The sequence below is a fragment of the Trichechus manatus genome, unplaced genomic scaffold, assembly GCF_000243295.1.
Source record: "Trichechus manatus latirostris isolate Lorelei unplaced genomic scaffold, TriManLat1.0 scaffold00005, whole genome shotgun sequence".
Taxonomy (NCBI): Eukaryota; Metazoa; Chordata; class Mammalia; order Sirenia; family Trichechidae; genus Trichechus; species Trichechus manatus.
In genome coordinates, this window is record NW_004443941.1 from 26927710 (window position 1) to 26942709 (window position 15000).

A 15000-nucleotide genomic window follows, 5' to 3' on the forward strand; every position below is an offset into this window, starting at 1 on the left:
ACTTCCAAAGGTGACAAATGAGATTTTTTTAAATTCAGGGTGTGACCTAACCAGTGCTTTGAAAAAATGTCTTTAAAATGGGTTGGAGCAGGAAGAGACTATATTTAAAAGGTCAGAAGGCTGAGAGGCCAAGAGAGTCTGAACAAAAGGAGAGGAGAGAACCAAGAAGTATAATTGAGATAAAACTAATTGGAGTGGCAACTAATTAGAGGTAGAGATTAAGAGAAAGGTAAACCTCAAAGATTACTTTCAGGTGCATTTCAAAGTGAGTGGCATGTAAGTGACACCATTAAAGGAGATGGGGCATGGTGAGGCAGAGCACATATGGAGGTAAGACATTGAGTCCCATTTTGGAGATGCTGCCAGAATATTAAGGTGAAGATGTAGAGCAGACTGTAGGAAATGCAGGCTAGGAGCTTGGGAGGAATGCTGGGATTAGACTCATACACAGAGGTGGTGGTTGAATCCAGGGGACTGCCAAGAGAGAGACTATTGTATAGAAAAAAGAAATCTAAGGAATACAGTATGGCAAACATCTCCATGTAGATGTTTACTCTTTATATCTAGAGGTCCATCCAGCACTGAATGTCTGTGATTCGGTGTCTGTGATTATGACAATCTTTTTCTCAGAATGGTCACAGATGAAGGAACCACAGTTCACAGGTGTACCGTCACCCCACCATTGGCTTAAATTCTAATTAAAAACTGTAATAGGTAAACATGTGAGGCAAATGAAATCTCTCTCAAAGATTTGACTTTAGGGGTTAATTTGACTGAGACCTGTATTATTTTCCTGTGGCTGCTGTAACAAATAACCACAAACTTGTTGGCTTAAGATAACACTTTTATTCTCTGGAAGCCGTACATCCAAACTCAGTTTCACTCGTCTAAAGTCAGGAGTTGTAGGTGGTGTAGGTGGTTAAAATGCTTGGCTGCTAACTGAAAGGTTGGAGGTTTGAGTCACCCAGAGGCAACTCAGAAGAAAGACCTGGTGATCTACTTCTGAAAGAATCAGCCATTGGAAACCCTGTAGAACACAGTTCTACTCTGACATACACGAGTTCACCATGAGTTGGAATCGACTTGACAACAACTACTTTTCTGGGTTTGGTCTAAAGTCAAGGTGTGGGCAGGACTGTGCTCCTACCGGAGGCTTTAACAGAGAATCCATTTCCTTACCTTTTCCAGCTTCTGGTGGCAGCTTCCATTCCTTGGTTTGCAGCTCCTTCTTCCATTGTCAAAGCCAGCAGTGAGGCATCTTGCTCCCATGATCACATTGCCTTCTTCTATGTAGTCAAATTGCCCTCTGCCTCTCTCTTACAAGAATACTTGTGATTACACTTAGGACCACCTGCATAATCCAGGATACTCTCCCCACCTCAAGATCTTTAACTTAATCACATCTGCAAAGACCCCTTTTCCATATAAGGTGATTCTCAGGTTCCAGGGATTAGGACCTGGGTATCTTTAGGAGCCATTATTCAGTCTATCACACAACCCTTAGAGTCTTGGTTTCCTCTACTATCCACACTTTTTTTGACCACTATAAGAAAAAATTCTTAAGATTGCAACTCTGTATATGTTTTTATTCTATAGTCAACCCCTATTTTTCATAGATTCCATATTTGCAAATTTGCCGACTTGCTGAAATCTATTTGTAACCCCAAAATCGGTCCTCGGGTGTTCTCACAGTCATTCTCAGATATTCACAGAGCAAGAAAAAATTTGAGTCACTGACACCCCATTTCCCATCTGACGTTGATCAAGGTGATGCTCTGCCTTCTTGTTTCAGCTTTCATAAACAAGTGTCCTTTTTGTGGTCTGTTTAGTACCACATTTTTCTCATTTTTGTGCTTTTTGTTGGTGATTACGCTGTTTAAAATGGCTCCCAAGCATAGAGCTGATACGATATCTGGTGTCCCTAAGCACAAGGCCACAAGGTGCCTTGCAGAGAAAACACACGTGTTAGATAAGCTTCATTCGATGTTAATAGGTCAGTTGTATTAAATGAGGTGTCTTTAAATAGAAATACACATAAAACAAGGTTATGTATTGACTGGCTGACAAAACGTGACCAGGGCCTCACAGGAACCCAACCCTGTATTTCCCTCAGGAGCAGTGGCTCAGTGTTCACTCATTCAGTGTTCAAGGACACTTAATAGACCCTAACTGCCATGATTAAGGAGAACCAACCGTATCTGTCTCTCTACCTACCTACCCACCCACCTGTCTATTTAACTACCTAGAAGTTTCCCAAATCAATTACTATTTTTTATGCATGCCGTTATTTTCTGTTCTATTTCACTTTCAAATATGCTAGCTGCAGCCTAGCTAATGGGTTGTGACCTGCAATTGCCTAACATCAAGAAATAGCTTACTCTAGGGCAGTTTCTCAACAGCTGCACTGTTGGCATCTTGGGCTGGGTAGTTCTGTGTTGTGGGTGGCTGTCTTGTGCATCGTAGGATGTTCAGTAACATCCCTGGCATCTACCCCAAATCACCCCTGGTTGAGAACCAGTGGTTCGCAAAAAAAGTGTGATCTCTGGACCAGAAGCATCAGCATCACCTGGAACTTGTTAGAAATGTACACTTTTTGGTCCCCACCCCAAACCTACTGAAGCAGAAACTCTGAGGTGAGCCCAGACATGTTTTAACAAGTCCTCCAAGTGATTCTGATGCACTGTAAAATGTCCATTATGATCTAGGGCAGTGGTTCTCAGCTGAGGCAGTTTTGCCCCACAGGACATTAGGCAATGTCTGGAGACACTCTGGGTTGTCACAACGTGGGGAAGAGGAGAAGGTGTGTGTGTAGGGGGAAGGTATGCTACTGGCATCCCTGGTAGAGACCAAGGATGCTGCTAAACATCCTACAATGCACAAGACAGCCCCCCAAAACAAAGAATTATCCAGCCCAAAATGTCAGTATGCCAAGGTTGAGAAATTGGTCTAGGGATTCTCAGTCTGGGATTGGACATCCAGGAAGTCCACACATGGGTTTCAAAGTGTTGATTAAAAATAAAACCAAACCAATCCATTTTCCATTGAGTTGATTCCAATTCATGGCGACTCCACGTGTTGCAGAGTAGAGCTGCACTCCATAGGGTTTTCATGGCTGTGACCTTGTGGAAGCAGATTGCTAGGCCTTTCCTCTGAGGTGCCTCCATGTGGGTTAAACTGCCAATCTTTCAGTTAATAGCCAAGCACTTAAGTGTTTGCACCACCCAGGGACTCCTCAAAGTGTTTATAAATTGCCTCAAATAATATGCACATTTTTATATAGAATCTTAAAATTTCAGAGCTGGATGAGACCTTAGAGATGAAGGGTAAATATGTAGTACACTTTTCTGAGTTTTCATCAGATTCCCAATTGCATGGCCCTCTTAAGAACTATTCAGATACACTCTCGGCAGAATATGGCTTTGTGTCATCTTCCATTCAGCCTTTCCTCTACATCCCAAATCAGGTGCCAAATGTTCTCTATTCATCCCCTAAATTGTTTCTTGTATTTGTCCCCGCCTTTTCACAATTACCATTGTTGCCTTGATTCAGTTTCTCTTTATTGCTCACTCAGATAACTGGCTTTTATTCTATCCCCTAAAATCTTTCCTGTGCATTGCAGTGTTTTCTAAACATTAATCTGATCATGTTCCTTCTTTGCTCAAAAATCTATAAAGGTTTTAGTTCAAATGACACCACTTGACGTGCCTTCTTAATATGGCCCTGGCCTGTCTTCCCAGTTTTACCTCCCATTATGCACCCCTTGTTCAATGTTAATTTAAAATAACTCCTTTGTTGAGGTATTTCATATATCATACAACTTGCCCATTTAAAGTGTGCATCAGTGGTGTTTTGTATATTCATAGAGTTGTGCAACCACCACTACTACATCAATTTAAAAACATCTTTGTCACCCCCAAAAGAAACACGTACCCATTAGTAGTTACTCCTCATTTCCTCCCAACTCCCCCAGCCCTGACCAACCACTAATCTACTTTCCATCTTTATAGATAATTTTTTTCCTATTCTGGACATTTCATATAAGTGGAATCATACAATATGTGCTCTTTTTCACTTAATGTTTTCAAGGTTTATTCATGTTGTAGCATGGGTCAATACTTCATTCCTTTTCATGGCCAAATAATATTTCATTGTATGGATATACCACATTTTGTTTATCCATTCATCAGCTGATGGACATTGGGTTGTTTCCGCTTTTCGGCTGTAATGAATAATACTTCTATGAACATTCACGTACAACTTGTTTGTGTGGACATATGTTCCCACTTCTCTTGCATGTATACCTAGAATTGCTGGGTCATATGGTAACTCCTTCCTCCTAACTTTGCATATCAGTGTTATGCCCATCCTTCAGAACCCAAATCTACTCACACAGTGTTTCACCTTGTCCCGTTCAGAATTAGTCTTCTCCCTGCTACTCCCATTGTTTAGTACCTCACTACTGTATTGTGCTACCAGTTTGCCTTGGAGTGCAGTCATTCCTCTATGGCTATTTCCCTCATTATACTGTGAATTTCTGGAAAGCAGGGATAGTCTTTCTCATTTTTGGATACACCAAGGCATTGAGCACACTGCCCTGCATAAAGCAGGAACTAAGAGCTTTTGAATTGGTGGGCAGTAAATGGAAGTGTTGAGAATTTCCTGTTTTATCCTGCAAAATATGCCTGATATTAAATAATAATAACGTTCACTTTCAAATTTCAACAGTTTAATGTTTGGCAAGTAACACTTGAAGTAAATGTTTATAAGGTAAACTGATTTGGTACAGTAAAGTGTATTTACTTATTCTCAGTGTCAGAAGCTACAGTATTTTGGATTTGTAATCATGAAAATGAAACATTTTAGAACTTCTAAATAGGATTTTGAAAATACATGTAGCACAATATAAACAAAAATAGTGACATGACATGTTAAAACTCACTTTGTCTTAAAGTTTCAAATTTCATACAAATTAAAAAAATTCTTTTCATTGTTTTGGTTCCCTCAGTCTCATTATTTTCTAGTTATAAAGTCATAAAAAGTCTATATGAATAAAACATGTTTTTACTCATACTGAAAGCCTATATTTTTAACCTTAAATGGACAAGAACAGAGGGACATCTGCCACTTTCTAAGGCTGGCCTAGTGCTAGCCAGAGCTCTGGGAAGGGGGACCGCAACCTTGATGGGTTCATGGGTTCCATCAAGGTTCCTATTCTCAGCATAATTCTTCAGGAACATATCTGAAATAGTCTAGGCCCTTGGGCAGGAGGTGGCTTGCCCCCATAGTCAGTAAGAGGAGAAAGAGAAGCCAGTTCCTATTTAACTCCATTCCATGTGAAACAATCCACGTGGCTTTGGGACTGACTGAATGTAGGTATATTAGCTGAAAAGACACAAAAGGACTTTACTGTAATTCTAAGGAAAAGATGTATTCATTTGTTTTAGCTACTAATACAATTTTATTTTTTTTAAATTAAAAATTTTGATATTTACTTGGAAGTAAACATTAACAATAGTATACAATCATATAAATGCCAATATTTTATATATCTTTATATTCATAAAATTAATGATTTGTTTTCTGAAGAACCAAGGCCTAGAAGTTAACTCAGTTAGTGGTTCTCAATTTCTGCTTCATCTTAGAACCAAGAGTAGTGATGCCCAGCTCACTGACCAACTTCATCAGAACCTCTAGGGGTGGGACCTTTGCATTATCTTTTCTTAAAATTCCCCAAGTTAAACTTGAGACCGAGTGAATTAGGTCAGTGGTTAATGCAAGTCATATTGATTGTCTTAACCCGTTCAAGAGAAGACTAGCTTTTGCTGTTCTTGTGTATACTGTTCCTAATAAAAGGAAAAAGAGATGGATGTCTTGCTCAGTGCTACTGAAAGGTGAGTTGTATATTGTACAGAAGAGGTCACAACTGGTTGCACAACCCTATGCAAACGATGATGCTCCATATTTGACCTACAGCACTAGTACTCATACTCAGGTGCCTATCAGACTCATTTTGGGGACTTTAAAATAAATACAGATATCCCCTAGGAACTACCCTAGACTAGCTGAATCAAAATCCCTAAGGGAAACATCTAGGAATATGAACTTTAAAGAAAGTTCCTGATTTTACATCCAACCATGGATGGGGCTCCCTAGTGGCATGCTACATGTTATGTCCTTGTTCGGTTAAATTATAGGTAAGCCAATTCCAGCTTAAGATGGAAAAACAACTTAAAAACATTTTTTAGAGCAACGGAATGGCCCATTTTAGAGCAGTGGGCTCTCTGTGGCTGCAGGAATGAAGACAGAAGTTAGACTACCATCTGCTGGGAATGTTGTCAGCAACTGATCACTTATACTGGATATACACATTTCCATAAAAACTCAAGATTTTACCAGAAGCATCATAATTACTTTGTTTCTAAAACTGATTAGAATTTGAAGCCCTAATGGAACAGTGCCTCTGATCTCAGTCTTATTGACAGAAAACTTTCCCCCTCCTCCTCATGCATGCATAGAGGGAAGAGAACCTCTCCTTGGGAGAGAGAAGTATGGGAACAAGCTCTCTGAACTCTTCTTTCATTCCTTCCCAACAGAGAAGTGTCTTATCTGATTGGTGGCACTGGGAGAAGGAAGTGAACATGTATGGCTCAACCCTGATGGGTTCTTTAAACTTGGGAGCTAACTGGTCTCTGAACACAAAGGTAGGCTCTGCCCCTGCAAGCAGAGGCCTGCTGCTCTCTCCAATCAGGGAGAAGTATTAGGAAGGCTGACTGGAGAGCAAGTCAACCCTGTTCTCTATTTCAGCTTCACCACTAATAAAGCTGATCGATCATTCTTCCTCTGACTCTCATGCCTTATTATTCAATTTGTTCCAAAGTGAAGAAGGGAAGAGGGGGTTACCTACTGGTGTCCTTAAACCCCAGAAGCATCACAATACAGTCATAAATTGTAAATTGGCCATGTCTGTGATACTTGTGTTCTAAAATAGCATCCCGTTATTTTCTCAAGTCAGTGAACAGTTATATCCTTCCGAAGTACAAAAATGAATAAAATGTTATAGGAAGGCCCTCTTTTCTTTACTGGTATAAAAAATTTGGGGGAATTCTAATTGCTCGATTGTTTACTCTAGGAAACATGAACATTTTTCTAGGTTCCACTTTATTGGGAATATTTTTAGTCGTGATCTGTAGAAGTTGGTCCTGGACAATTTGAAAATAAGTCTTCTTTATCTGTAATTTATGTGAGTAAAACAAAAGATTAGTACAATTTTTATAGTAAACTATTCTAGAAAAGTATTTCAATGTAACATTGTAGTTCTGATCTTCTGTTTGCTACTTATTTTATTAAAGCAGGAAAAGATAAAAGCAACAACAATAACCACAACTTCTTCACTGCCAAGTACAAAGTTCTTAAATACAAGCTAGCACAGGCAGGATGGGTAGCTGTATTAGAAGCAGTTGGCACCATAAGACATTTGGCAAGTTTTAAACCATTTTTTCCCCATTCAATTAAAAAGAAAAAAATGGGGTGGATTTAAAGATACCTGATTTTTATGGTTTGAGGACAATATTCTAACTACATAAAAATTACTTTTAATAATTCAATACAAATTTTTTTCAAGTATCTGTAGCTGAAGAATCTTTACAACTAAAGCATGAAAAAATTCATCTTCCTCAAGAGATTCTAAAATTGTTTCTTTTGAAGTAAAAGTCTGAAAATTTCCCTTTTGTACATTTAGTTTCTGAAAAGTTAAAAGCAACCTTAAAAAGGTCTCAATTATTTCTAAAATCCACTATTTCTTTAAGACATTCATCCCACATTACCATTTGGATGCGGCCAGACATTTCCACTGCCTATGGGAAATGTTACTTTTATAAAAAACTCAAAGCTAAAAATCAAACAGCATTCTTATTCAGTATTTTGAAAAAGTCTAAAGTATTTCTTACCTTCATAGGCTGTCCCACACCAAATACAATACAGATGTTCTTCTCTTAAATAACCTGTCAGTATTCGTAGTTTTTCCAGTACCTAGATAATAGGAGGACAGAAGCACGTTAATGGTTTATTGGACAGAACCTTGGCTTTCTGAAGTCCCTTAAATCATGCTGAATTAATCCAAGGCATAATTTTCTGCTATACTTTTAGTTGGTTATTAGAGGTGGCAAGGGTACAAGTAACATATTAAAACGATATGTCCCAGTTTACTAGCCACCCTGAGATTTTTACAAGTCTGCCAGACACAACAGAGATGACTTGTTTAGAAAATTGTTTTTGGCTGGCTCTATTATAATCAGCATCCCTTAAAGACTCTTCCTACTTTCACGGAATCTACCGCCCCTTTATGGGTATGAGGGTGCACACTGCTTTACTTTTGCCATAAAAGGTCTCATTAATGGTCTCCCAGTTAAGTGGAGCAAAGGCTTTTCAAATTATGAATGTTTTCTACAAAATTCTTATATACAAGTAATTAGGAATGTATATTCCTCTCCTGAGTAATCCCCACTTTCTTCAGATTGTGGGGTTTTTTTAGGGGGTGGGGCGGTTACTCATTAGAATCTCTTGAAGAAGTTTAACAGGAAACAAGGTATAAATTAAAATAATTTACATTTGCAACTAATCCATCATTCAAGCCTAAACTGAGGTGAGAGAGCAAACTGAAGCTAAAGGCAAAAATTATGAGTTTTAATTTGGGGCTTATAAAATAATCCTGTAAATCAGTGGTTCTAAGCTAGGGGTGACTTTTCCCCTCAGGGGATATTTGGCAATGTGTGGAGACATTTTTGGTTGTCACAAGGCGGGTGGAGGTGCTACCAACATCTAAATGGATAGAGGCCAGAGATGCTGCTAAGCATTCTACAATGCACAGGACAGGCCCTACAACAAAGAAGTATCTGGTCCAAAATGTCAATAGTGCAGAGGTTGAGAAATTCTGTTATAAAGGAATTGGTGCCAAAACATACACTTAAATCTTCACTCTTAACTTCATCTTCGTCTTGTTCTTTTTCTTCCTCTTCTTCACTCTCCTCTTCAGGCCTCAGCCAGTACCAGGCCTCCCTGGGAACCTGAATATTCTGAAAACATAGACTTAGTCTCAATTGAACATAGCTAAGCAGTGCTGATAAGACCATTACCAGTTCATGTTTATTTTAACATCTATTCATTCTTTCAATAAATATTTACTGTGTGCTGCTTCAAGAGTAAGGCACTATACCATGAACTATGAGGACTCAAAGTTCAATTAGAATATTGCCCCCGAGTTGCTGACAATCTAGTAGGGAAGATATGCTATGGGCATAAAATAATACAGATTAGTTAGAAAATCTTAACTGTCATGAAATAAATCCAAAATAAGGTACTATGCAAGTACAGAGGAGTGAGAGATTGCTTCTAGCCATCTATTTATATATGAGGGAAATTTTACTACAAACATTTTTGAGACTTTACATGAAGTCATTTTTATAATGATGGTACTTGAATCCCTAAGATAATAACTAAGATAGATTTCATAAACCATTAAAATTGGAAATGAACAGCATCCAACCTTGATTTACTGGTTTGAGACACATACAGTACTGAATATGGACTGAAAATAGGCTATTCTGGTTAATCAAAAATTCTAGTGAACAGAATTTCCATACATACCAGTGCTGAGTAATCAACATTCAAATAAGCAGAGAACAATTAAATGTAAAAATGTTATTTAACCCTCACGGAGTAATTCCGACAACTCAGCTTCCCACAGTTAACAAGTCATTTACTGTGAGTATCAATAATCACAGATCACAAGGGCAGCCTGAAGGAGAGCTTTAGAGGATAGAAGGACAGATAAAGCAGGCCTGGAGTTCTTTTTTAAAAAAATAAAAATACACAGCAAATCATACTGGATGCTAAAACATTTTACCAAAGTGAAGGTGGGTAAAAGGCTTACCTTCTGAGTATCCAATTGCTGACAGGCTCGCTGGCTTCTTTTAAGGTCTCCTTCTAGCCTCATTTCATCTTGCTTATTTTTAAGTCGCATCCTAATTAACAGAAAAAAAATTGTACACATACGGTCTATATGTGCTCTGTAGCCATCATATATACCTAAGCACCAGAAAACATACCACAATAAAGAGGAAATGAAAGAAGAAACAGCTGGACACAGATTTACCGAAACTGTTCTGCAGCTTTCTCTTGGGCTTGGTTTTTCATGTGCACCTTCCTTCTGAAGCTTTCTAAATTCTCCTCTGCTTTTCGTTTTAATAACGCCTCATGACCAATGCCGCTTTTCCCTGTTCAGATACAATGCTCTGATGAGAATCTTACTGACATTATACTTCAACATATGGCAACTGAAAGATTTACAAATTAATGCAATTCTCATCTGAGTATAATCATTCAAAAATCATTTGACAAGAGTGATAGGAGAAAACATTCAGATTTAAAAAAAAAAAACACCAAACTTCAATCTGATTTTTACAAGATCATTAGTCTTATCTAATACGATAATAATACTATACAAATTGGGCATTAAAAGTATTTTTAATCAGGAAAATAGCAAAAACCGTCATATTTTTAAATAAATATGATGTACAAATAAAGCATTTTTTTCTCTAAAATTAATGGATCAGTCTCATAACACTTTTAGGACATTTCAATGGACAAAAAGCATTTGCTTTAAATGGATACAAAGATTTTTTCCTTATTTTTTATGATTTAAATTTTATTTTACACTCATTAAAAGTTATTTTCAGTTTAAAAGTTTTAGAAGTTTAACCAACAAACATTTACCAAAGGCTTCCTAAGAACTGTAGCCACACCATCGTAAAAGAAAGTATATATTAAGCAAATATAAGGGCTAAAGCTTAGCAAAAATTACTAGTATGCAGAAATCAAACTTGCCCAATGTTTACGGCCAAAATTAAAATAACAATATGCTCAAAAATAATTACTTACCTGTTTTGACGTTGAGAGGAATTGGTTCAACAATACCATCTCCTAAAAAAGAGAGAACACAAACTACTTTAGAAATTCTTCCTCAAACTACAGCTAAGTATAGCATGCAATTTTACAATGCTCTATACATACCCCCTCCAGTTTTAATCATATTGAAAGTGGAATATCAATACTCTATAATCAATTACCTCTCCTGCCTTTTAAATGCTTAATCCTCAATAAAGCTGACTTATAGCCCCATGCCACCTGAAGATGGGCTTTGTTGTTGTTGTTAGTTGCTGTTGAGTCGATTCTGACTCATGGTAACCTCATATGTGCACAGCAGAACTGCTCCACAGGGTTTTCAAGGCTGTGATCTTTCGCCCTGATGGCACAGTGGTTCAACTGCTAGCCTGCTAATCAGAAGGTTGGCAATTCGAACCCACCAGCAGCTCTGTGAGAGAAAATGTGGCAGTCTGCTTCCGCAAAGATTACAGCCTTGGAAACCCTATGGGGCAGTTCTACTCTGTCCAATAGGGTCACTATCAGTCAGAATCGACTTGGCGGCAATGGGTTTGGTTTTGGTTTTGGATCTTTTGAAAGCAGATCACTAGGTCTGTCTTCCAAGGTGCCTCTGGGTGGGTTTAAACCACCAACCTCTCGGTTAGCAGCTTAATCATTCGTGCCACCAGGGACTCCTGAAGGTGGAGCTTTAAGAAGTGAAAACACAGATATTGTAAGTCTAAGGGGGTTCTGTCTACACAGGGTCGCTATGAGTCGGAACCAACTCAAGGGCACCTAACAACAACAACAACAAAGGGGGTAAAAGCCCTAAGGGAAAGCAAAGCCTGGCTAGGTGGGACGCAAAGCAATAATAATGAAGACCACAAGGAAGGAAAAACAGCTTACAGAAGCTAACACATTGTCTCTACATCTTAATAATCAGATTCACTTCCTAAAAAGAGAGGTAAGAATTGAGCTTCTCTAACTGGGTGGTCACAGATAGCTACCACAGACACAGAGCACCCAAGGCAGAGTCCTGCCATAGCCTCAGTGTTTGCTTCACTTTCCGTTAGAATTTCTCAACCCATCACCTGTTACCATTCTTAGCTGCTGCCCCTATTATAAGCCATGTCCATCCCTGTTGTTACTGCCTGAGCTGGGCTGATAAGCCTATGTAACTTAATGGCACATGCAGTGTCTAAAATGTAGAGGAAGATGAAAAGTGTTCAAAATGCTGGTTGTCTATAAAGCTTAGTAGCATATAGGAAACTCTGCATCTCTGGTACTCATCAATTTGCTGGTTAGAAATATCTGTGTACTTACAAATATGACTTACCACTCTTGCCAAGAGCCTGACCACTTTTATATCCCATTTTTTGGAGCAAAGCAAACCCTTTGTTTTCACAACCTAGTGCATTCTTCAACCCAATGTCACGTCTTTCTTGTTCTTCTTCTTTTAAACTCTTTTGCCTATTTTTCAAATTAGCTTCTTGCTGTTTTTCTTCTTTTTGACGGGCTTCTCGGATTTGCCTCAGCATTGGCAATCCTGGTCTGATATCTTCCCTGAACAATAATGAAAAGATTATTTTAGACAAGTACATGAAATTTTCTCATAACTCTGCCACTTACTCACTTGACACTAAACATTTCACTGCTACCTCTGTGATCAACTCTGCTATCATCGCTAAAGATAGCAAAGATAACTGAACAGATAATAGAAATGCTGCTAAAACTCAATAGACTATTTTGTGACAGCAACAAATTTGTCAACACAGTCAAGAGGGTAGGACAGGGAATCAGAGCAGAGAACAGAGAGACGATGCTTTAAAAAGCAAAAAACAAAACAAAACAAAACCCATTCCGACTAATAGCGACCCTATAGGACAGAGTAGAACTGCTCCATAGGGTTTCCAAGGAGCAGCTGGTGGATTCAAACTGCTGACCTTTTGGTTAGCAGCCGAATGCTTAACTACTGCATCACCAGGGCTCCAAAAAGTAAAAAGTGAGTCAAATTCTACAGTACTGTCAAAGAGATTAAGAACTGGGAAAAGGCCACCAAATGTGATAATATTAGAACACAATCAGTGATCTCCTAGAATGGCTGCTTTACTAGGAAGATGAAGGCTGGTGCCAGGTTGTAGAAAACTAAAAAGAGTATAGAGGTGAAGAAATTAGGAGTAGTAAGTGTAGTAAGTTGGAAACCCTGGTGGCATAGTAGTTAAAAGTTCTGCTGCTAACCAAAATGTCAGCAATTCAAATCCACCAGGCGCTCCTTGGAAACCTTATGAGGCAGTTCTACTCTGTCTTATAGGGTCACTACGAGTCGGAATCAACTCGATGGCGAGGGTTTGGTTTTTTAAGTGTAGGCTAATTTTTCTAGCAGGTTGACAAAATAAAGAGTAAAACTGGATAATAGCTAGAAGGGACAATAAGATGATATAAAGGAAAAGGAGTAAATTTCCTTAGAAGAGGAGAATAAAAAGGATCAAGGGCAGAAGTAAAATGGTTAGCATTAGAAGGGAGGAAGGGGCTCCTAGTCCTCTATATGGACACACAGGAGGTATTTCTATAAAGCAGTAAGACCAACTCTTCAACTTTACACTTAAAATAAATCCCACTGCTTAATAGTCACACATGTCTTATAACACATTACTACCTGAAATGTGTATATTTACTTACTGGACATTAATGAAGGAATCAGACATGTAGTCCTCTTCTTCTGCCATGTTCAACTTCATATGGCAATAGTATCTAAAAATCAAGCAGGCTAAAACAATTACTGTGTCATGGATTAAACTTTGCCCCCCCGAAATACGTGTTTACTTGGTTAGGCCATGATTCCCAGCATTGAGTAGCTGTCCTCCATTTTGTGATTGATGTAATTTTCCTATGTGTTGTAAATCCTAATCTCTGCCTGTGGTTAATTGTGCGGATATATGCATTTAAACATGGCTGCACTATTGACAACCGCAGCTCCCACAGGACTCTACGCTGCACAGCATGTTGAGACTTGTCCCCAACATGTTGAGACTTGTCACGATTTGTTTTCCCAAACCTACTGTCCCGTTACTGATTGGCTTGTTTACCTGAATTCCTTCTCCCTTGCCCGAAACTTATTGTTACTCACCCAAAGCCCACTGTTCTGTTATTTGCTTCACTGCTTGCTGTATTGACTATAAATAAACTCCTGGGACTGAAGCCAAGGGTCAACTCCTCAGAGTGACCCTCCTGGCCCCACGTCTCTGTAAGAGTTGTGTTTGGTTACTGTCTCCGCTGTCCCGACATTCGCCGCTGCTGCAACAGATGGTGCCCCGTGTGAGAGGCTGCGACAGATGGTGCCCCGTGTGGGGGGCTGCAACAGATGGTGCCCCGTGTGAGGGTGCTGTAGACACCCTCTCACTCAATCCCTGAAGGTGGTGAGTATAAGACGCGCGTCTATCTTGGGCTGCTCTTACAGCCCCGGGAGCGGTGGGGCTTTTCCGTGGGCAGAACTTTCCCAGACTCTCTCAATTCAGGCTGCTATAGCCCTGGGAGCGGCGGGGCTTTCTCATATGCTCCCTCAAGGGATTTCAGGCTTCAGGCCAGAAGTTTTCCTATCATTCTTTCCTTCATTTTCCGTTTCTCCCTCACTATGGGGAACTCTCTTCTGAACAGTGTAAGGTGTCAGAAGAAGCTATTAGAGCATGTCAAAATGTTGGCACAGAAACTCATAAGGCACAAGTATTAGCGGCAGCTCTCCGTCCAGCCACTGCCACCTGTTTTGGGTGCGGCAAACCTGGATGGACATTTTAAGAAAGACTGTCACAGTTTAAAAAACAAAAATGCCAACACTAAACTTCCAACCCAAAAGTGTCCCCGCTGTAGTAAAGGCTTTCATTTGGCTAATATATTCTGGGTTTCTCTACGCTACAGCCCTTTCTGGAAACCGTTTTACTCATGCCTGTCATCATTTCACCCAAGCCATTGCAACTATGGGATGTCCCCAAGCTCTTAAAACTGATAATGGTCCTGCATATACTTCGGCTAAATTTCAACAATTTTGTGCCACTTGGGATATTCTTCATACCACTGGCATTCCTTATA

The 15000-nt window shown here is 39.2% G+C and overlaps 1 protein-coding gene across 3 annotated transcripts in view; it reads right to left on the reverse strand.

Moving 5' to 3' along the window:
- Window positions 1–7061: 7061 nt before the first annotated feature.
- GPATCH11 (G-patch domain containing 11) overlaps window positions 7062–15000 on the reverse strand; it is a 10496-nt gene continuing 2557 nt past the window's right edge. For all 3 annotated transcript variants that reach the window (XM_023736029.1, XM_023736031.1, XM_004369558.3), the window contains exons 2-9: window positions 13597–13668; window positions 12254–12480; window positions 10936–10977; window positions 10151–10271; window positions 9929–10019; window positions 8961–9071; window positions 7947–8028; window positions 7062–7229 (exon numbers count right to left, since the gene is read on the reverse strand). In XM_023736029.1, coding sequence (XP_023591797.1) covers window positions 7174–7229; window positions 7947–8028; window positions 8961–9071; window positions 9929–10019; window positions 10151–10271; window positions 10936–10977; window positions 12254–12480; window positions 13597–13655 — 789 coding nt within the window. In that variant the 5' untranslated portion in view covers window positions 13656–13668 and the 3' untranslated portion in view covers window positions 7062–7173. The remainder of the gene's footprint in view (window positions 7230–7946; window positions 8029–8960; window positions 9072–9928; window positions 10020–10150; window positions 10272–10935; window positions 10978–12253; window positions 12481–13596; window positions 13669–15000) is intronic.